At 34.9% G+C, this 23,106-nt stretch overlaps 2 protein-coding genes across 5 annotated transcripts; one reads left to right on the top strand and one right to left on the bottom strand.

The window, feature by feature from the left end:
- Positions 1-4,309: 4,309 nt before the first annotated feature.
- Positions 4,310-9,982, top strand: LOC132040318 (probable sulfate transporter 3.4). Its single transcript, XM_059430955.1, has 12 exons — positions 4,310-4,928; positions 5,662-5,869; positions 6,929-7,100; positions 7,231-7,296; positions 7,681-7,794; positions 7,876-7,992; positions 8,249-8,375; positions 8,604-8,890; positions 8,975-9,165; positions 9,251-9,336; positions 9,426-9,502; positions 9,599-9,982. Exons 1-12 carry the CDS (start codon positions 4,511-4,513, stop codon positions 9,752-9,754), a joined length of 2,019 nt encoding a protein of 672 aa, XP_059286938.1. The 5' UTR covers positions 4,310-4,510; the 3' UTR covers positions 9,755-9,982.
- A 347-nt stretch (positions 9,983-10,329) lies between these two features.
- LOC132040319 (uncharacterized) lies at positions 10,330-23,106 on the bottom strand. Of its 4 annotated transcripts, none has more exons than XM_059430957.1 (3): positions 21,831-23,103; positions 14,486-14,712; positions 10,330-10,981 (listed from the first exon to the last, which is right to left on the bottom strand). In XM_059430957.1, exons 1-3 carry the CDS (start codon positions 22,052-22,054, stop codon positions 10,950-10,952), a joined length of 483 nt encoding a protein of 160 aa, XP_059286940.1. In that variant the 5' UTR covers positions 22,055-23,103; the 3' UTR covers positions 10,330-10,949. The 4 variants fall into 4 exon arrangements, with proteins under 4 accessions (XP_059286940.1, XP_059286941.1, XP_059286939.1 ...); XM_059430958.1 differs by lacking the exon at positions 10,330-10,981 and adding an exon at positions 11,792-11,910; XM_059430956.1 differs by lacking the exon at positions 10,330-10,981 and adding an exon at positions 12,992-13,968 and having other exon boundaries at positions 21,831-23,106.

The raw sequence follows: 23,106 nt of genomic DNA, 5'->3' as shown, positions 1-23,106 counted from the left end.
TGGAATATATCTATTTTACTGGCCAAGATTAGCATAATCTGGACGGTTGAAAGTAGGTGCCAGATTTTCTTCGCTAATACTCAGCTATTCCATTCTTTATTCACGTTGAAAAAGAAATGAAGAAATAACCTAAATAGCCATCTATCTAACTGCTTAAAAATAGCCGACGCCGATGGATATATAATACATGTATAATTTGTGTATATTATGTGTATTACCCGTATATAATTACTGAATAATTTATGTATACTGGATAGGAAAAGTAAATAGTAAATCTGGTCGACTATCTGTAAAAGATCCCAAAAGAAATTCCACTCCTGTTTTGGCAAATTCCAAAATTTTATAATGAGTTGTCTATTCATAGATAGTGTTATAATTAATTAACTATTTTATGTTATCCGGTTAATTAAGATATTTTACAATAACATCTGACATTATAATAAGTTTGATTTGGTAATATAAAAATAAAGTAAATACAAGTTATAAAAAAATTGTATTGATAGTGTTAAAATAAAATGCTATATTTTTAGCCTATTATTAGACTCTTGGATATTAATATATGTTTTGCATATATGGCTGCAATCCTAATACTAGTAAATATTACTGATAAACTATAATGCCGTTTTTGTTTATTAGATTTGAATGATCTACTTCAACATCTATTGGCAGGAGATCTATTCAAACCATTGAATGTGGAATATAGTAAAGTAGCTCCCGAGTGGAGAACTACTCCTTTTATGGGTGTCCCCTGTGGATGTATTTGTGTTATTTCTATCTATTATCTGGGAGATTTATAATTCTTCCTTTTTTATAAGAAGACCTGAAATTACAATATCAAAGTTATATGACACATTTTAACATAAACAACAACAACAACATACCCAGTATAATCCCATGAGGTGTGGTGTGGGGAAGATAAAGTGTACGCAGATCTTACCTCTACCTTAAGAGATAGAGAAGTTGTTTCCGATATACGTGTGGCTCAAGTTCCGATATGACACATTTAATTTTAAGTTATTGATAAAAGAACTCAACAAGTAACAATTCCCTTTCCATTAAAGCGTTTTGCTAAGATTCCTCACAATGAATGTGGTGTTCTAATTCCACATTGCTTTCTCTTAAAAAATGGAAATTAGGCACGACAAATGTATAACGCATGTATATTAAGTATACAAATAATGGCATGTGGTGTCTGGTCAATAAGAGAAAAATAGAGCAAAAAAACATGGAGTATAAAAATTACTACTACATCCAGTGCCAATTCAATAATCTAAATAATAAAGTCCTCTTTACATCCCGACATTTTGAAGAATACTTGTCGTCTTTCTTACAATGAATGTGTGCGCAGAAAATTAATCAAGAATTGTTTTTAATCGAATCTTGTCATGATTACATGTTCGATAAAACAGCATTACTAGTGACATTATTGATTTACTGTTGAAGAGTCCCACGACAGAAGAAAAAAAAAAAGAATGTATGGTATCCCATCTCCTTATATAGTCTTTGACAATTCTTTCCTCACGAACTAACTGTTGGATTGAGTTAGACCCAAAATTCAATTATTATTGTGCTCTATGAGAGTTCGGGATCCCAAGCTTAACGTAGTTGATCATCCGAAAAGACCAACTAAATGAGCACGAAAGGCTCAATTGTGTTCAGCATGAAAGAAAATATTTTTCAATTTCTCACATTCGGTTGGTCAAAATTTTTTAAAAAAAATTCTCTAAGAAAAATAATTCCTTAAAAATGACGAAAATGACTTACATAGTGAAAATAAGGAAAACAAGTTTCATAAGTGATATTCCACATTGATTGTGTCTTTTCCACCCTCCAACACACCTCATCTTCACCCGCACTCTCATAGTCCCTATCCTCACCACGATGGTTACACCAGACCACACCCCTATGCCCACCCCCACCCCTTCTCCCGTAGGCGGATTCAGGATTTAAATTTAATTGGTTCAATCTTAAGATTTTTAGAATTGAACCCATTATATATTTAAAGTTAGAAGTTTATATTTACTATTTATTGCAATTTTAATAATTTTTTACACATAAATTTAGGCTCCGAGTCGAAAATTTGGGAACTCCTACCTTGTAGGCTAGATACGCCTCTGCTTCTCCCACAGTATTTAGGATAAAAAAAATTTGCTTCTGATATCAAACACAAAAAAATAAATAAAATACCTACTTATTTCCTGAATTTTCCTACCGAACACACCCTCATTCTCCTTGTTTTTTGGATTAGATAGAATGTTGCTGGGACTGTCGCTTCTCATTAGTGACTGCCTTCTCCAACACTTCGAACATCGCAAGATTACAATTTACAAAACCACTAAGTTTGAAGTGTTGTCCTCTCAATGTGAACAAAATTTTGAACATGTTTTAAAGTTGGGAGAAACAGAAACTTCAACATTACTTTTAAGTAATTAATCAATACCTGTTAACCCAATATTTCAAAAGATAATAATTATCAAACAAACGAATATGTTCTGGTGCAATTTTTACTAAATGGAATATACTCATTCTCACTCAACCAATATAGTACCTATATCCTATTCTATGAGATAATTTTTTTGTAGTCTATTGTAAAAAGAATAATAGTAGTCGCTATTTTGAAATAATTTAAAAATAGCAATTTTGTTTTACGTTTAATAACATTATTTATTTTGACCAATTTGGTATAGAAGTTCATTTTTCCTAAGAGAGAAAAAAATGAAAAATTTTGTGGAACTTTCACTAGCACTCATTTAATTATTGGTACTTATAAAGGTAATTTTGGTATTTTTATTTTTGATATTTAATTTGTGGATCTAAAGTCTTCCTTAATTATTTCATACACGTACTATACTTTCAATCAAACATCTTCACATAATATGGGATAGATGGTGTATATAGACCAAGGGAATGTATATTATTTTGAAAAAGATCATAGCGCAGACACCAAGAAATTAATAACTATTTTATCTGTCTAAAAAAAAAAAAAAAAAAATTAAACCAATTCGACGACAGATAGTTAAATAGAAGACATTTTAAGGGCTTACATCCTAATCTGACCGTAATTTTTGACATTGGGTTTGAGATAAGAGGAACTTATATGACTTCATTTCATTACTCTTTCGGTAGTAACTTATATGACTTCATTTCATTACTCTTTCGGTATATATAATGTAAATTCTTGACATAATTAATGTTAAAACACATGCAACAGAGAGTTCTAGCTTGTAGAAATGAAGATATCGAGGGAGAGCATTACACATATTTTGGTAGCTAGTGAGGAGGAAAGTTATTCATGTATTAAATACTGCATAAGTAATATCACGCTTGATAGTTGGTTATGAGGTAAGTTATTCATGTATAAAATTATGCGGTGTTTGATTTGTGCAATTTAGAAACCCGTATAACTAATACATGTATAAGTTATGAGAAAAATCTATGAATTATTTTATGCAGGATAGAAGATGGAATAACTAATACATGAATAACTAAACTCTGCAAAAATTCCCTCATAATTAATCCCTACATTAATTACCAATACTTGCATTAATTACCATTACCTGCATAGCTCTAACCAACTACTATACAACAATGTTACTTTTATGATGCAGAAGTTGACACAGGAAAGAAAAGTAGCCATGACAGACTAAAATATTGGTCATGCCCTGGACACCAAATAGCTACAAAAGCAATGAACTCTTGATTAATACCACATATTCCATCTTAATATCAATGCCGATTCCAACATCGGTCCCTTTATATTTTATTTTTGAATTTAAGGTACATACACATATAGTGTAAAAAAAAATTACATTTTCAAAATTATTTAATATGTTATAACAGGCAACTTCCAATTTTTTTCATGCTACCAATCAATACTAATCATAAAAGTTTGTACTAATTGTCTTTTAAATGATCTGATTCATGTGTAAACAGGCACGAAGCTAGCATTTTTATTACGAATTCGGCAGAATCCAATAATTTTGGCACAAATTCTATATTTATGTTATAAAATCCACTAATAATTAATACTATCTATTAATAAAAATTATCAAGAACCCATTGATTTCTTTTTTTTAAGAATCTGGAACCCATCAACTTCAAATCTAACTCCGCCTTTGTTTGTAAATATTGTAAAGAAATTTAGACTTCTTTTTTGTAACATTAGGAAACAAAAACCAAAAAAATCTTGTCCTTTGAATGTTGCCATAGCACCACCTCTTGTTTTTCTTTTCCTTTTTTCCTTTTTATTAGGTTGGGGCTTCTTTGGGGATGGTGATAGTTAATGTTGCCCCTATAAAAGGATGGTGAGTGTCCTCCTATATTTACCAACAAACAACTGCCTAGTTCTTAACTCTCTACTAGTCCTCTTCTCTCTTAACTCTTCCTCCTTTGCAAATTCTTGACAAGTACTCTCACCACTTCTTACTTAGTTTTAAAGTACACTCGCCTCTCTTTTTATTCATTTGTCGGTCTGAATTCGAAGACCTTTTTTTTCTTGTAAAATTAGAATATGGGACTAAATTCAACCAGAGTGGAAGATTTATCAGGCCATGCATGCAGTGAGACATTTGTTACTTTTGAAGAGTCCGAACAACACCGTACAGAATTACGAATATTGAATCATGAACCACTTGAAGTGCACAGAGTTTGCTTGCCACCACACAAAACAACACTTCAAAAACTAAAGCAAAGGCTGTTGGAAGTATTTTTCCCAGATGATCCACTTCATAAGTTCAAGAACCAAACATGTTTGATGAAGTTTGTTTTAGGTCTTCAGTTTTTCTTTCCTGTTTTTGAGTGGGGCCCTCAGTATAATCTCAAGCTATTAAGGGCTGATATCATCTCTGGACTCACCATTGCTAGTCTTGCTATCCCACAGGGAATTAGCTATGCTAAACTTGCTAATTTGCCACCTATTGTTGGCCTATGTAAGTTGCCACATTTTATCATTTTACTATTCTTGAAAATCTAATTTTTCTTTTTTATCTCTTAATCAAAAGGAAAATTTTAATTTTTGTTACCATATATGTTTGATTTTTAAGTAATGGAATTTGTGTGTTTTTAAAATTTACTAACATTTTTTTACAATTATAATGGGGTTTCAGTTGTATTGGAACGAAGTGGGGTAGCATAGAGCTGCAAATTGATACTATAAAGAATACATAGTCAACTTTTTAACTAGTTTGGCAGATCAGAGGAAATTGGTGCACATAGCGCTTTACAATTTCAATAGAAGAAAATAATCGTGCAAAAATCTCGTCTTTTTTTCTTTTCATATCTTTTTCAAACAAGACATAAACTGAAAACAAATTTATAAAGGGTTACAAGGAAATGAGATCTATTACTTTAAGTTTATAATTTATTAGTGGAGTCTACACTTTTATTAATTGAAGGCAGAGACATGCAAGATTTTATATCAGTCGGTTCAGAATAGTTCCAGAGTACTTACTATGAATTGTGTGTGGTATTTTGAATGAAAAGTGATGCACCCGCAGCTTGTAAAGTTTACCGTCCATGTTGAAGGGTAAATGTGCTTAATCAAATACGATAATCTATTAATTCTTGTGCTTTTCACCGCCTCTGTAAATAAAAATCACACTATAATCAATTTAAGATATTTACTAATATAAGGGTGAGAACTAATGGATATGATATGTGCAGATTCAAGCTTTGTGCCACCATTGATTTATTCAGTTTTGGGGAGTTCGAGACACTTAGCAGTTGGTCCAGTCTCAATTGCATCACTTGTAATGGGCACAATGTTGAGTGAAGCTGTTTCTTACACTGAAGAGCCAGTTCTTTACCTTCAGTTGGCTTTTACAGCTACCCTTTTTGCTGGACTATTTCAGGCTTCACTCGGATTTTTCAGGTATTAATTTTGTTCGACTTAAGGAATATTTACACAATTATATAAATGTTATAATTGGTAACATAGAATGAATTGTTAGTGTATATAACCTAAATCCTTTTGTTAATGGTTCTCGCCCAATTAAAAAATGCAGAAGTTGTTAATTTGACTTTCTAATAGACTCATTATTTTAAAAACAAAAACACAGCAAAAGAGGAGAATAAAGATAGCTTAAGTAACGTACTACAATGACTAAGTGGGAAAAAAAACCTTTTGGAAAGATATCCCAGAAGAATCATTTTTAGAGACATTCAGCACTTGCACTAATAAAAGCAACAAAAAACGAAAGGGAGTGGAATTTTATTCACCGTATAAAATGGACACTGGATTTTTTATGCACGGTCTTAAAATAAGTAACAAATATAGCTGCCGGAAGAAAAAAATGATTCCGAGGTTAACAAATAATGTAAATACAGAACTTTCTAAAAAAAAAAAAAAAAAAAAAAAAAAAAAAAAAGGAACTCTACTGTTTCTATTATGCTAACTCGAATAGTCTTTAGCCATATAAACATAGTGTTACTGACCCATAAGTCGAGAGAATTTGAAGTTAGCTGAGTATTGAATTGCAAAATTACTTGACTTTATCGATCAACTATATGCCTTAATTCTAAATTAGTTGTGTCGGCTATATGAATCCATATATCCTTTCCACGGTATGCAAGTCCATTTCATTCTAACTCTGTTTTCAAGTAAACTAATGGTTCTCAAAAATTTACTTCTAAGAATTTTAAGATTCGTTAGCATGTGTTTACGGATTATTTTAGAGCTCAGTTAGGTCAAATGGCGTGCAACTTAAATTTCATGGTTTGCAGGCAGAGGGCGGATGTAACATACCGACATCAAGTCCATCTAAACTCAGTACTTTCGACACAGAGCATATTTTTATATGTAAAAGTTCATGAAAATTGCAACAAATAGTAGATATAAACACATAACTTTAAAGATATAATGGGTTCAATGCTAAGAACCTTAAATGTTGAACCCATAAAACTTAAATTCTGGATCCGCCTCTGTTTGCAGGTTAGGATTTATCATTGATTTTCTGTCAAAGGCGACTTTAGTTGGGTTCATGGCTGGTGCAGCAGTGATAGTTTCATTGCAACAACTGAAAGGGTTGCTAGGAATGGTCCACTTCACAAATCAGATGCAAATAGTTCCTGTATTGGCTTCCGTTTTCAAACACAAAGATGAAGTAAGAAGAAACTTCTTTAATTAGTTTTACAACTCCTGAGTTACCAAGATTGTGGAAAAAGCAACAATATAATCTTTGTCAACAGAACAAATCATATTTAGTAATTTTACTCTCTCTTATTTCTTTGCAGTGGTCTTGGCAAACCATTGTTATGGGCGTTTCTTTCCTGGTCTTCCTGCTAACAACAAGGCAAATAGTAAGTGTTTGGTTTATTTACAGAAAGCATTATATGCTGATTAATATTCATTCCTTGTTCATTCACTACAAAAAGGACCAGAATTAGCCTATGTTAATCGGACTTTCCAAAAATGTTGCTACGCCCATGTTGGATTCTCCAAAAATGCACTATTTTTGGAGTATCCAACACACACCTGTCGACATTTTTGGAGAGTCCAGGCAACATAGGAATTAGCTACAAACTTTGTCGCTAAAATGCTCGTAGCTAACCGTTTTTTTTTTATTTTTATAATCCGTCGCTAAATTGGATTAGCGATGGATTTTGCTGCATCTGTTGCTAATTCCTATAGTACTGATTTTCTAAATAAAGGTTTTGACTTTGAATCTTCCTCTGTGATAACAGAGCACAAGGAATCCAAAATTTTTCTGGCTTTCAGCAGCGTCTCCATTGGCCTCGGTTATTATCTCAACTCTCGTAGTCTCCATCCTTAAGTCGAAAGCTCATGGGATTCAAACTGTAAGTAAAATGCATCAGCTTTACGTCCATCCTTAGTTTTTAGACAGAATAAAACTGAAAATAACTTTGGAGTTATTGCAGATCGGACACCTGCAAAAGGGTCTAAATCCACCCTCAATGAACATGTTAACTCTGAGTGGCCCTTATCTGCCTCTTGCCATCAAAACTGGCATTGTATCAGGAATCTTGGCGCTCACAGTAAGTCACTGGTAACTATCACAAGCAATTCTCACATAAATATCACTAAAGAAAAAAACTGAAATTAACTATGAACTTCGTCGCTAATCTGTCGCCGAATTGCTAATAGCTAACATGTTTTTGTGATGATTTGTCGCTAAATGGGATTAGCAATGAAATTTGTTGTTTAGCTATAGAATTTGTCCGTTACTAATTCCTGCTTTTTTAGCAGTGTATAAAGATTGCTTTGTGATTTGACATTTTAATGGACCTGTAGGAAGGGATTGCAGTAGGAAGGACATTTGCTGCTTTGAAGAATTACCAAGTTGATGGAAACAAAGAAATGATGGCTATTGGACTAATGAACATGGCTGGATGTTGTTCATCCTGCTATGTTACAACAGGTACCAGCCTCATTCACTGGCAAAGCTAGAAATGTCATGTGTTCATAATTTAATACTTATCTATAGAAAGTAATTATTGACCTAAATATGCACAGTATAATTTTCTGATGAAGGGTGTTTCGGTCTATGTGGCTCCGCCACCGGCCTCATTGGCCTGTGGTTTTAGACTTCATTATAGATAAGTAAGATTTTCTCTTCTTTTTACTTAGATAAGTTTTACGTTTACAGGATCATTTTCTCGATCAGCAGTAAACTACAATGCTGGGGCACAAACGGTCGTTTCAAACATAATAATGGCAACAGCTGTGCTAATCACCCTATTGTTTCTAATGCCACTGTTCTATTACACCCCCATCGTCATCTTGGCAGCAATCATCATAACAGCAGTGATTGGCCTAATCGATTATCAAGCTGCATTCCGTCTATGGAAAGTTGACAAGTTCGATTTCCTGGCTTGCTTATGTTCGTTTTTTGGTGTTCTTTTCATCTCAGTACCTCTCGGCCTCGCCATTGCAGTAAGCTTCTCTTCAAAAGTCTCACTTTAAAATATATTCTTTTCTCGTACCTGATGTATTCTGCTTTTGATCATGAAATTTTAGGTTGGAGTTTCGGTTTTTAAGATCCTGTTGCATGTTACAAGGCCAAATATTAATGTCTTGGGAAAAATTCCGGGAACTCAAGTATATCAAAACTTGAACAGATACAAAACAGCTGATAGAATTCCTTCTTTCCTGATCCTAGCTGTAGAAGCTCCTATCTACTTTGCAAATTCTACCTACTTACAAGAAAGGTTGGTTACTAACATAAGGTTAAGCTAATTTGTTAGATTTATTTCACAGTTTTATTTACTTGAAATTCACATTTTGTAACTACAGGATATTGAGATGGATCCGCGAAGAGGAAGAGAGGATAGCAGCCAACAAAGAAACTGCAATCAAATGTGTAATTATCGACATGACAGGTCAGTTGAAGAGAAAAAAGAAATGACAACATTTGCTCATCTTTTGTATCCAATATGTTGAGTAACAAAATTATGTCTTCCTTCACCAGCTGTATCAACCATAGATTCAAGTGGAATCGACACTATATGTGAACTCAGAAGGACGCTGCATAAACGATCTCTTAAGGTAAATCCATCAGCCACATAAGATATGCTTCTTTGTTTCCCTTCATCAGTCAAATATTTTTCTTACAAACATTTGTTGTCCTTTTTTACTTTTCAGCTTGTGCTGGCAAATCCGGGTGGGAATGTTATGGAAAAGTTGCATGAATCTGGTGCTCTTGAGGGCTTTGGATTAAATGGAATATATCTAACTGTTTCTGAAGCAGTGACTGATATCTCATCTTTGTGGAAGAATGAACCTGAATTGTCAGTATAAATTTGCATTGTCAAGAAAAAAATTGAAGTGGCATGTGATGATACAACTCCAACTCAAGTTGGAAAGCTTGCAATATCAAATCGTTAGTTGAAGTTTTTTATATTACAGTTTCGTTCAAAGTTGAAACAGTGTATGAATTTCAATTCACTGTAATCCTTGGGTATTTCCCCACTTAACTATGTAGCTAGTCTTTACTTAACTCGATCCAAGCAACATTCAGAAGTTTCATATCTTTTTTTGTTGAATCGACTCAATCAGTGATTCCCGAGAAGTCTTTTTGAAAATTTTGAAAAATTGTAATGTCGGAGAATAGTTTGTTGACTCAAATTATCTGTGTCCTCATCATGTTCAAGATTTATTTTTTATTTAAAAAAAAAAAAATCCTTAATTTCTTTGTTTTTCTATTTCCCTTTCATGCTAATCTCAAACTCAGAATTTAAACAAAAGATTATGGTAAAGTGAAGCGTGGGAAGTGAAAAGCTTAATACAACTTTAATTTTTATGAAGATTAGTGTTATGGCTCTTGATTTTATTTATTTATTTATTTATTTATTTTTTATTTTTTTTTTTGGGGGGGGACTTGAAGCACGTTACATTTACAAGTTGTCAGACTCTAATCTTTCTTCTTGTGCAATTTATATGACACTTCTGATACATCTACCATTACCGTGCCTCAATCTCAAACAATCGGCTATATAAATATGCCTCAATCCAAACAAGTTAGATAAACTATATGAATCCGCACTGACCATGTTTCTCATTCTATACGAAACTTATATGATACCTAACCGTCTAATAATTAACTTCCCATTGTCATAAAACACAAATATACTTTGTGTCATTATTACCATGAGATAAGAATCAACATACATAACAAATACCCATGTTAAGGAAGCAGCAGACTCATGAAGGAAAGGAAAAAAAAAAAAGAGGTTCAGAACTTGATTTGAACAAGTACCTCCAACTTTTTCTCTTCATTCATCATTAAGGAAGATGAAATGTTTTTGCTGTACCATCTCTTTGTGCACTTTGAACCATTCAAAGATTTTCGCTTTCCATTCTACATGTTCTAAATAGAACTTCATAATGCAAACATTTAGCAACTTTTCTTCAATATGTCCAGTAATGTACTAGTTTTTCCTCCTATTCAGCCAAAAGAAAAGGGCCGAGAAGATTATTCTGATATATTAGTAACTCAAACAAATTCTTCGACTATTTGCATTCGTCCTGGTTCAAACACAAGAAAAGCCAACAGGAACAAGTAGGATTAAATGACTTCTAATTAACCGATCAGAATATTGACTGCAAAATATTGAACTTGACATATAAAAAATTGATCAATCCTGAGTGAATATACAGGTAGCTTGGCAACAACGAACATCCATTAAAGTTGCTATACTTCTTTCCAAGTTTACTCAGATTGAACAGAATTCACCATTGAACCATTTAAAGATTTTCGATTCCCATTCTACATGTTCTAAATAGAACTTCATAAAGTTAACATTTAGCAAGTTTTCTTCAATATGCCATGTACTAGTTCTTTCTCCTATTTAGCCAAAAGAAAAGGACCTGGAAGATTATGCTGATATATTAGTAACTCAAACAAATTCCTTGACTATTTGCATTTATCCTGGTTCAAACACATGGAAAGACAGGCCAACCAGAACAATAAGATCATCAAATAACTTCTAGTTAACTGATCAGAATATTGACTGCAAAACATTGCAGCTTGATCTATAAAAATAGAGATCAATCCTGAGTGAATATACAGGTAGCTTGGCAACAACGAACATCTATAACAGTTGCTATACTTCTTTCCAAGTTTACTCAGATTGAACAGGAATCACCTAATAATTCGGCTGCTTAGCTTGTCTTGCTCTGTGCAATTGGCGTTATCCTAGCAGTCCCCGATATGTCATTGCCACAGGCAACAACAACAACAACAACAACAACATACCCAGTGAAATCCCACAAGGTGGGGTCTGGGGAGGGTAAAATGTACGCAGACCTTACCTCCATCTCGGAAGATAGACAGGCATGAGAAATAAATTGCATAGAGAAACTTCAATTCTCAAATAGAATGAGTCAAAGAAACCACCGCTGCATGACTAAAGGAAAAATGCTATTTACTGTTGAACATCTACCTAGTCAAACACCTACACATGATTTCAAGTTAGTTGTACTAGCAGAAATACATAGCTCTCTAGACTTTATGTATGACGTGTACTTCGAATAATATGCATGTCATTATAGTTCATTAAAGTCATTTCATGATGAGTCTCTGAGCCTCTAAAGGATTGAAGTTCTGATAATCATGAGGCACAGTGATACAACCCCAACAAGAACTGCAGCATCCAACTAAAATAAAACCAGAGAAGTAAAGATGAGGTGCCAAAGCATAAGGAAACGGATCCATCTCCATGGCAACTCAATTTCCATAATGCTGGATGGTTTCAAATTCGTTGTGTGTATTCCTAATCTCTTAATTTTGTTCCTATATAAGATACGTATTTGAAATGCTTTTGGGAAGCGAGACTGAGATGGTTTGGGCATGTGAAGAGGAGAGATACAGATGCCCCAGTGCGGAGGTGTGAGAGGTTGGCCATGGATGATTTCAAAAGAGATAGGGGTAGGCCGAAGAAGTATTGGGGAGAGGTGATTAGACAGGACATGGCGCAATTACAGCTTAACGAGGACATGACCTTAGATAGAAGGGTTTGGAGGACCGCATTAGGGTAGAAGGCTGGTAGATAGTCTCGTTATCCTTCCTTATTAGTAGTCGCATTATCGCAAAAGATAATTTCTTGTGCTTTGATTTCTGCTATTATCTGTTATTTCTTGTACTTTAATTATCCTATTTTATCTGTGTCGCTTTCGTTATTTGCATTTCCATATCGCTTTGAATTTCTTAGCATTATCTGACCTCCTTTTATGCTTTTTATTGAGCTGAGAGTCTTTCGGAAACAGCCGTCCCACCTTGGTAGGAGTAAGGCCTGCGTACACTCTACCCTCCCCAGACCCCACGTTGTGGGATTTCACTGGGTTGTTGTTGTATTTGAAATGCTTTTGGCCGCATTACCAGTATCTTCCGATCAGGTGATTCAAGCACGACAAAAAGGTAACATTAAGAAAACTCTCCATTTTCTCTTAAAATCTAGTTGTCTCTTTCTTTTTCTTTTTCTTTTTCTTTTTTCTTTTCTTTCTTCTTTTTTTTCTTTTTTTTTTTTTTTTTTTGGGTTTTGTTGTGGGGTTGGGGGGTAACCATGGTTACAGAAAAACTAAACCCTCAATTCCTTCTTTGGTTTGTGGCCCCTCACACTTTTGCTAAGCAAATATGGATCCTAAGCATAACTAAAGGCCAAGTCCTCTTATGACATGAATTGGATAGTACTTGGCCTTGAGTTCTACGAAGAATCCGCCTTAAGTTTCTAAAGAGGGGGTTCATGGAGATATATCAGCGGTTGAGTTGCTCGGCACAGTGTTTCCTTCACAGAAAAAGAAGTTTTAACCAAATTACAGGAAGAATGAAAAGTCATCCTACGATGTCACCATTTTCACATTGATACTGCAACACTGGGGATCAGCTAAAACACTAAGATACACATTTGGGAAAATAGGTACTGAATAAGGCTAATGGCATCCCAGACATATTTTTCAAATTCTAGAAATGACATCAACTAATTCAAAATCTGATGGATGAAGGGGACACAATCAGAACAAATCCCAAACACCTGGTACAATTTGACAATTTTTACTCTAATTTATTTATTACTGTCAGAAAATCTAAAAGATCCCTCTTTATCCATGGCAACTTAATTTCCATAACGCTGACAATGACGAACCTCTCAGTTATAAAGCCCAGCATCTTATTCAATTACTGAAGGGAAGTTAACTGGCAAGTGGAAGAAAGACACTTTACTTCATGTAGAAAAGAGAATCACGTTCAAGGCAAAGTCAACCTCGAGGTCTCAGAGCAATATTCTGCAATTTTATCCCATTAACTCCCATCAGTTTCTTCAGATACTGACTCCCTCTCCCTGCCTTTCTTTTTTGTTGTGTTTGTGGTAATAATCCCAAATTTGTAACTGCAACGCTCTAATTTTGTTCATAACCTTGAACACATCACATATAAGTACTAACTTGTATCCACTATATGAATTCCAAAACACTCGGGTTAGTGTTCTCAAGGTTCATCCATGACACGTCATTCGTAGCTATGACAACCAGTGGCCAAAGCACCATAGTAAGTGAAATTTTCTAGAAAACTACCAGTATAGTTCAATGAATAGATATAAAATCAAATATATAGATACAAATGTTTACATGCTATGGAATACTGAGGAAGATGAGGTTACAATGAACTTCTGGCGACATACAACATATACAAAACTAATTTTACCACTGTAGTTCACCTTAACAGGTTCAATCAATTCATGCCACTCAAGTGTAATACCTAAATGTACAAGAACTAACAAGGAAATATAAAGAAGTAGATATAGATAAGAATGGACATAGAACATCAACAGAATGCCAATTCACATCATAATTAAGAAGCGGCAACAATCACAAATCCTAAGGAAAAAACATTAGAATAGCTGAAAGAGACCAAAATCAAAGTGACAACACATGCCAACAAGATAGAGAGAGATTATAGAAAATAATAAAGTTTTTCCTAAAACGATGGTGATTCTATAGTCAGTTAGGTGGGAAATGAAGGGAAAAGGAGCTTACTTGATCGGTATCTTGAAATGCGAATTTCTCGTAATTCACGTTTTATGCACAAATATTCACCTAACAATGCCATCACAGCAAGCCCAGTAACATTCACAATCCACCATGTTATTGAGGAAGGCCAACCACCATATACAATGCATATAAAAAGATGGATGATGTAGAGTGTTGCAGAAAAATCCCGGCACTTCTTTGCTCTCTCAATTAAATATAGTAAAACGCCAGCTCTGTTTTGGGCAACAAGACAAACTGGAAATATAATTATACAGGTCAATCAAATTCTCTGTAAATTTGGAAGCTATTCACAGATCAATATTTTGTCACCTGAGGAACAACATGTGTAAGAAAAAACCACAAAGGGGTGGCACAAGTATACGACTTTGGAGTATCTACCTTATCCCAGAAAGAAAAAAGAGTATACAGCTTTGGAGGAGAAGTAAAATACATAATTCATTCTTCACTATTTTTTTGGCCTTATTTGGTACTGCATTTGCATTTGTTGTCTTTTTTTCCATTATAAGGTCCACCTTCCCCGTTTCCACCAATTTATATTTGGCAAATAGAACTATAGAAGATGTAACACAAGGAGTGCCAGTAAAGTACTCTTTGATGTTAGTCAAAATTTAATGAATATTATAGGAACGAAAGATAATAGGAATACAACGCCATTAGGAATACAAGGGATGAAACTGAAAAGATACGTATCTTAAATTCAACTGAAGAATATGTAACACACAGCAAAGTACTATTCAACTAAATTAAAATTTAACAAATATTAATAATTTGATGCCAGAGTTTATCCAGACCTCCCCAGCAAAAAGAATAAAATCTCCAAAACAAAGAAGAAGCTGAAAAGATCAATACTTTAAAACACAGGTAACATTTGTTCGAATTCTAACACCTGAAACCCTAATAACTCAAAGATATAACCTTTATCTCACCAATTCCAAGTCGAATATCCTCCCATAAAACATGTAAGAGTTCTCAGATTTTTAAGGAACCCTAAAGTGAAACCCTAGAATTTCAAATTGATGAAAGATGAACAAAAAGGAAATTGCAAGAAATTGGAAGATAGGAGTGAGACACAAGAGATAATGATCTAACAACAAGCTTGGATTGGATACCAAACCCTTCAATTAGAAACAATCAAAAGCAACTACACTATACGGATGATTCCACAAGTGAACAAGTTCATGTGAGAATCATAAACTAAGGTTCAATCCACAACAATAGAATCACACACTAAACTAGAATAGTCACTCAAGCTATGAACTAAGTAGAAAACTAAGGAAATAGGTTTTTCATCAATTGTCAAGGTGTGGGATAAAATAATACGAAGGCAACTATATATAGTCTTCCTATTACAACAAAGGCCCAAAAGTGGCCTCTGCACAAATAACCCCAAATTGCTCTTCAAGTGCCTCCAACGCTCCTCGTTTCATGAACATAGCTTGCAAGGCTTGGAGCTCCTTCCCTTGGCTATGGGTGAAAAGGCCTTGTGCTCTTTGGGGTCATATCATAGATTGAGTGTATGCCGACAAGTTTCTTGCATAGCTCGAACTTGTATCTTGGTACCACCTTGGTCAACATGTCTGCAGGATTTTCACTCAGATGAATCTTCTTGACTTGGAACGATTCGTCTCCACTTGCTCACGAGTCCAATGATATCTCACCTCCGGTGCTTCTCACTCTTTGAAAACATTTCTGGGTGCGTCGGATTCTTCAAAAGCTATGCATTTTGGAGGATCTGACACGAGTTCGGCAACATTCTCGAAGGGTCCCAACAACATAGCTCACCTCTATGTGTTTATTCTTGCGTGGTACATGGAGTTTTTGCTCAAGTCTATTGCACTTTGACTATCACAATATACCACATACTCCTTATGTTGCAATCCAACCTCTAGAAGGAACTATTTCAGCCATATCATCTCCTTGCCAGCTTCACCAGCGACAATGTATTTTGCTTCGGTTGTAGATAGTTAGACACACTTCTGCAACTTCGACTGCCATGATATGGCTCCTCTTGAAAATGTAAACAAATATCCAGTAGTGGATTTTCTGTTATCAAGGTCACTTGCCATATCAGCATCCGTATAGCCCTTCAAGATTGGATCAGTTCCACCAAAACACAAAGAGTCTCTTGTAGTACCCCTCAGGTACCTGAGTATCCACTTGACTGCTTCCCAACATTCTTTTCCAAGATTTTCAAGAAACCTATTGACAACACCGATTACATGAGCAATATTTGGTCTAGCGCATACCATTACATACATCAAACTTCCGATAGCAGAGGAATATGGAATTTTGGCCTGCTCTCTTTCTCCTCCTTTGTTTTAGGACATATCTTCTTGCTCAATTTCATGACATGTCTTCTTGCTCATGTCAAATGACTTGGATAGGTCTTCCTTTAACTTGGCAATCAACTTCTTGTCTTGTCCTACAATCAAAATGCCATCCACATACAACAACAATATGATAAATTCGTTAGCAGAAAAGCTTTTGAAGTATACACATTGATCTAAAAAAGTATTTGTAAATGTTTGACTTTTCATAAATGAGTCAAGCTTCTTATACCACTATCTTGGCGCCTATTTCAGCCCATCCAGACTCTTTTTCAATCTGCACACCATGTGTTTTTCCCTTTTGCTTTAAATCCTTCTTACTGGTCCATGTAGATCTCTTCTTCCAAATCTCTTTGCAAAAATACAGTTTTCACATCTAACGGCTCCACCTTAAGATTTAGGCTAGCTATCAAGCTTAGAATAGTTCGAATAGAAGTCATTTTAACAATTAGTGAAAATATCTCACCAAAGTCAATACATATCTTGGGTTCGAACCCTTTTACCGCCATTCGAGCTTTGTATCTGAAGAGCTTACCATTTCCATCTTTCTTGAGCTTAAAGACCCACTTGCACTTGAGTGGTATTTTACCTCTTGGAAGTTCAATCGGTTTGTACATGCCATTTTTCTACAGTGATACCATCTCTTCTTGCATGGCATTCATCCACCAGTTCTTTTCTGGATTAGACAACACCTCCTTAAAATTTTCGGATTCCCTCTCATCATTAATAAGCACATACTCTGCGGAAGGGTACTTGGATGACTGTACTCTGTCTTTCCGATCTCCTCAGAGGTTGTGATAGTTCTTCTTCTTCAATAGTACGGAGTTCCACTTGCTCGACCTTGTCACCAAGTTGCTCCACTGCTTAACAACCTTATTAAGTTGCTCCCCCTACTCGGCAACCTCGTCAGTCGTACTTTTTACACTTGTGGGATGGTTAGAAGTAGTAGGAATGGTAACAATGTTAGGGACTACACCATTCTTTTTCTTGGCCTTCTCTGACAAATCAGCCGCAGTCAACTTCACTTTCTCGGAAGACTACATCTCTGCTTCTGATGGCCTCCATCTTTAGAGGATGCCACAGTTAGTACCCGAACTCTTCATCTCCATATCCGATGAATATGCAGGGAACAAATTTATCCTTTGACTTTGTTCTCAGCTCCTTTGGTACATGTGCAAAAGCTCTATATTCGAACACCTTCAGATGTGAGTAGGACACCTCTTTACCCATCCAAACACTCTACGGAACGTCAAACCCCAATGGAACCGATAGACTTGGGTTAATCATAAAACATGTTGTGCGAGCTACTTCACCCCAAAATGACTTATTTAATTTAGCCATTTTGAGAATACTTCTCACCTTCTCAACAATGGTGTGATTTATTCTTTCAGCTACACCATTGTGTTGTGGAGTTTCAGAAACAATCTTTTCATATCTGATCACATGGATTGAGAAATATTCTTCAAACTCCCTTGAAGTATACTCACCTCCATTAACAGTTTGGAGGCGCTTCAATTTTTTACTATCTGCTTTTCTACTCGATCATGAAAATTCTTAAAAACTTGAAACGCCTGGTCTTTAGTTTTCAAGAAATAAATCCACAATTTTTGTGAAGCATCATCAACAAACGTGAGAAAATATTTGACCTCCCATTGATTCAACCTCCAGTGGACCACAAACATTAGAATATACTAAATCAAGTATATTTGATTTTCTGCCGGGAGTTGTTTGAAAGGGTACCCTGTGTTGTTTCTAATAAACAATTATCACAGGGATTTATAGTTATGCCATGAGTGACTTCTTGGCTAGAATCTGCAGCCCCTTCTCACTCAATCTCTGGTGTCATAAATCAGCAGGTGTGTCATCTGTAGCAGCAGGTAATCCACCTTCACATATCTCAGCCATCGTCTTGTACTATGTGCCCCGAGCAACTCTTTTTGCAATCACCAATGATCCCTTAGTGAGCCTCCATTTCTGGTTTGCAAAATAATTCTTGAATAGTTGTACCCATCTCGATCTAGAGCAATTCCTGAAATCAAATTCATTCGCAAGTCTGGTACATAACGCACATTTTTTAAAACCAACGTGCATGTGACATTTGTTTTTGATACAAATGTCACTGATCCCCACGATCTTCGAGTTACTAGTATTTCCCATCTTCATCGTACCAAAATCTCTTGCTCTATACCTATAGAACAGTTCTCTTACCGGAGTAGCATGGTAGGATGCTGCTGCGTCAACCACTCATTCTGACTCTTGGCTTGCTAGGTGTAAGCATTCCTCCTCATCGTGAACTGTTTGACCACAACCATACTAGTTTATACCTTTTGAACGGTACTTGGACTTTCCACGACCTTTGGATTTATCACGGCTACTCGAAGCTCTGATACCAGATTTGTGGGGCCCAGCCCATCAATGAAAATGAAAGCATGCAAAATGAACATGAAAGCTATTCTTCCTATTTTTAAATGATGGTGGTTGCAAGCCATGTTTTCATTGCATTCACAAATGTCAACTTGACTTTTGGCATTTAGATGATGTAATCAATGACATCTGCCGGTCAATTTCACCCCTCAAAATTGAGAGCTTCAACACATTTGTAAGTACACCGATTGAGCGAGAAAACTCAGAGAGTTATATCTAAGAATAAGAAAATTGTACAAATAGCGTATAAGAAAATAGTTTGTGGAAAAAATAGATGTGAGCGATATTGTAGTGAGGTGGGAAAATCAAAAGAGCGTTATTTCTTTTGAGTGCGTAGTGGTCTTCAGAGTTTTTTAGTCGGCATTACAAGGTGTAAAATTCCTCATTATAGTGGATATCAGTTGCTTCTATTGCCCCCTGGTTTTTCCTTTGTTCAGAAGGGTATCCACGTAAAAATCTTGGAGTCACTATCGATCTTTTAATTCATGTTGATTAATCGAATTTAGCATTCTGCTTTTATTGCTAATATATACCGCGAATATTATTTTTGTGGCCAATTTATTCCTAACAAAAATGACTTATGATATGGGAATTAGCATGCTTTCACTCACTAATGAAGGCATACAATATCAACAATACTAAGTACTATGCCTCAATCCAAACCACCTATTCCAATCAGCCCTTCATAAATTAGATTTGATCATATTAGGGGTACTCTAAAACTAAAAATGCTCTATAAATAGAACCTCAATCCTAAACTGATTTACTACAAATCACTGACTGGTGATGCAGGTTTTGGGCAATAAGGTCTTCATCTATCTAATTTTTTTCTTTTTTATTCTACTTTAGGTCCAGCAAAGAGTGGAGGTGGGTAGATTTTTGGAAAAAAAAAAAAAAAAAAAAGAGATATCAACAGAATAATATCCTTTCTCATACTTCCCCTATTGCAGTTAGGAGCGAACATACGAAAAAATTGGCAATTCACTAACATAATATACTAAACAACCAACCAAATAAAGCATCACAAATAGAATTAATCCTCAACCAGTCTTTACAGCACAAAAGGTTGGTCCATTCTTGATTTAACGGAGCCACAACAAGCACTCAACGGTTTTAAATCAACAAATATAGGAATAAATGAACACATGACAGTATTAGTTACTTTCTTGGTGCACCATGAAGTTGACTAGGTATTATTTGTAAGGAACCATCCTTTTGTACAGACTAACTAGTTTTCTATACCATTTTTGTTTTGATTCTTTTTTTCTTTTAATAAACAGGCTTATAGTGAAAATTTTCTCACCACACTACCAAAACTAGAACCTGACTAAGGCCTCATTTGTTTGCACTTATGGGAGTCTGAATCTGAATGGTTCAGATGTCAACCCATTAAGTGTATTTGTTTTTTTAAGATTCAACCTCTTAATAGCTCTTTATTACATCTGACCGAATCAGATCCTAAATAAAGTCTGAAATTCATTCAGATACTTTAAATTCTTGGTCTTCTGTCTTTAATATTAAATTTAATTATTAGTAAAATTTCTCTTGCATCTATCTCCATGTAGCCACGGCAGACTCCTCCATCTTTATGTTCATCCCGCCTTTCCTCCGTCGTTGTCAACCCACAATAATCACCATAGCTACCTTCTTCCCAGCAAATACAGATGTAAAAATAGAGAATACAAACACCCATGTTCCAAAATCGGGTCTTTTGTGTGGGAAGAAACAGGCAAATCTTTCAAGAAGGAGGTCATATTCAAGAAAACAATGGTGGTTTTCTGTGGAGTTATGGCGACATAAATGGTTAGTTCCGCCAATAGGAGTAGGTGCTGGAGAAAATTTAAGGGATTAGGAAAACATACTTACGATTTAAGAATTGGAGACTAAAAAGGTTTTCAATGATTTTTCTTCTAGTGGTTGGCTACAAGAATGTCGAAATTCACTGGTGTTTCACAGTTAAAGATTGTATCTTTTTTAAAATTATGTTTATTACTCCCTCCGTCCCACTTTGTTTGACACTTAATCTTTAAATTTTTGAAATAAAATATACGTATTTGAAAGGGAAAAGGGTCAAATTTACCCTCCAAAGAACAAAGTGGGACGGAGGGAGTAATAAATTTGACCCTTTTCCCTTTCAAATATGTATATTTTATTTAAAAATATCCCACTTTGTTCTTTGGCCATAATAATTTCGATGTCTTTCAAGAGTCAAATTTTTAAAAAAAATTACTCCCTCCGTCTCAATTTGTTTGATATTTTTCGCTTTTCAAGAGTCAAACAAGTTATTCTTTAGCCGTAATAATTTCGTATGTCTTTTAATTTCGGATACTAAAAAACAAATGGTCTTAATTATTCTGTTTTCATATCTAAATACAACATTTTAATATTCAGATGTGTATTCAGATTCAGACGTCTTAATCTTAATGAAAATAAATACAGCCTAACTTCACAAGAAAGAGAATAAAAAAAAAAACACAATTTATCATTATGACTCGATAACAAAACGCTTAACCAGAACGCCGTTGACAAGGAATAGCAGAACTTACATGCAAACACAAAGAAAATAAAACAAATCTCACCCTGCAAGTGAACTGAGAAGAAAGGAAGCAATGACGCACCATCCGGTGACAGTTGAAGCAGTAACAGTGGCATAATCAAAGAAATAGACAAAACTCATCCGAGAAACCCGACTCCCTACAAGAGTTTCCAAGAATATCCCTAATGTCAAATAGTATATGCATTGAAGAAACCCAATTTGGGCAACAATTAGCCATGGATCCCGCAACACTGAACCATAGAACATGACTTTTGCTGAATTCTTCCCCAACAACACACAACCAACAATGTTTCAATTCCCTCAAATCCACAAGAAGTATGTTTTAATCTGAACTACAAAACACACCAAAAGGACAATCTTTGATGAACCTAAATTCAACTTCAATATACACCAAAGGTCAATATTTTATGACTGTTAGTGAGTTCCTCCACACAAACAAGAAACAAACTTCCAATTTCCTCAAAACTCACCGAAGTACTCTCTGATCTGCAGTATAGTTCAACCTCTAAACAAATCAAAATAAAATCTTTTGATTAGTCTTGCTGAGTTCTTCCACCCCACAAAAAAAAAAAAAAAAAAAACACACACACACACAATTTCTCCAACTCCCTCGAATGCCACCAAAATACTATCTAATCTGAATCAAGATTCAACTTCAAAATACAACCTTTGATGTTTGTTTCCGGGTTCTTCAAAACCAAAAGGCGTACTTTTCCAATTCCCTCCAAACCCAAAAAAGTACTATCATATCTTAATTATAATTCAACCTCAAAACACACAAAAACACAATCTTTCATGTTTTTAGCCGGGTTCTTCAAAAACAAAATGCCTGTTTTTCCAAACACAAAAAAAATACAATCTCTGTTGACTCTTTCTGAGTTTTGCCACAAAAATAAAGACCCACCAAAGTACTCTTTCATTTAAATCAAAATTCACCTAAAAAATACACCAACATGACAATATCTGATCTAAATCAAGATTGGTCAAGATTGAAGGAAAACGAATAGTGAAGCATGAATTGCAATGATTGAAAATTGCAATAAAGCAATTTGAAAATTAAATCTGAATCTAATTCTGGATAATAAAAGGGTTGCAGTGAGCAACCGCACCGTAGCGGAGTACACTTGATAGCAGAAAATGAAGTGTGACGAATATTATTACTAGTAGCAGTTCCTTTGGTTCATAGAGGCAGAAATTATGATTATTAAATGCATAATATATGCGGTTTTAGTGGAATGCTTGCTCCATTGAAAGATGTGTTTGATTTTGATCTTTCTAGTGTTGTATCCGGGCTTATT

Source organism: Lycium ferocissimum, chromosome 12 (assembly GCF_029784015.1).
Source record: "Lycium ferocissimum isolate CSIRO_LF1 chromosome 12, AGI_CSIRO_Lferr_CH_V1, whole genome shotgun sequence".
NCBI lineage: Eukaryota > Viridiplantae > Streptophyta > Magnoliopsida > Solanales > Solanaceae > Lycium > Lycium ferocissimum.
Note: the sequence above shows the minus strand (reverse complement) of the source record. Positions and strands in the feature narration are given on the sequence as shown.

Bases quoted from the DNA above. Each gene is read 5' to 3' on its own strand.
- LOC132040318 (XM_059430955.1), top strand. From the start codon at position 4,511: ATGGGACTAAATTCAACCAGAGTGGAAGATTTATCAGGCCATGCATGC. The intron at 7,993-8,248 runs GTAAGTCACTGG...ATGGACCTGTAG, and splicing joins CAGGAATCTTGGCGCTCACA to GAAGGGATTGCAGTAGGAAG. The intron at 8,891-8,974 runs GTAAGCTTCTCT...ATGAAATTTTAG, and splicing joins CTCTCGGCCTCGCCATTGCA to GTTGGAGTTTCGGTTTTTAA.
- LOC132040319 (XM_059430956.1), bottom strand. From the start codon at position 22,054: ATGTTCTATGGTTCAGTGTTGCGGGATCCATGGCTAATTGTTGCCCAA. The intron at 14,713-21,830 runs GTGAGATTTGTT...TGCCCAAAACAG, and splicing joins CTTCTCAGTTCACTTGCAGG to AGCTGGCGTTTTACTATATT. The intron at 13,969-14,485 runs GTAAGCTCCTTT...TGGTTGTCATAG, and splicing joins CATTTCAAGATACCGATCAA to CTACGAATGACGTGTCATGG.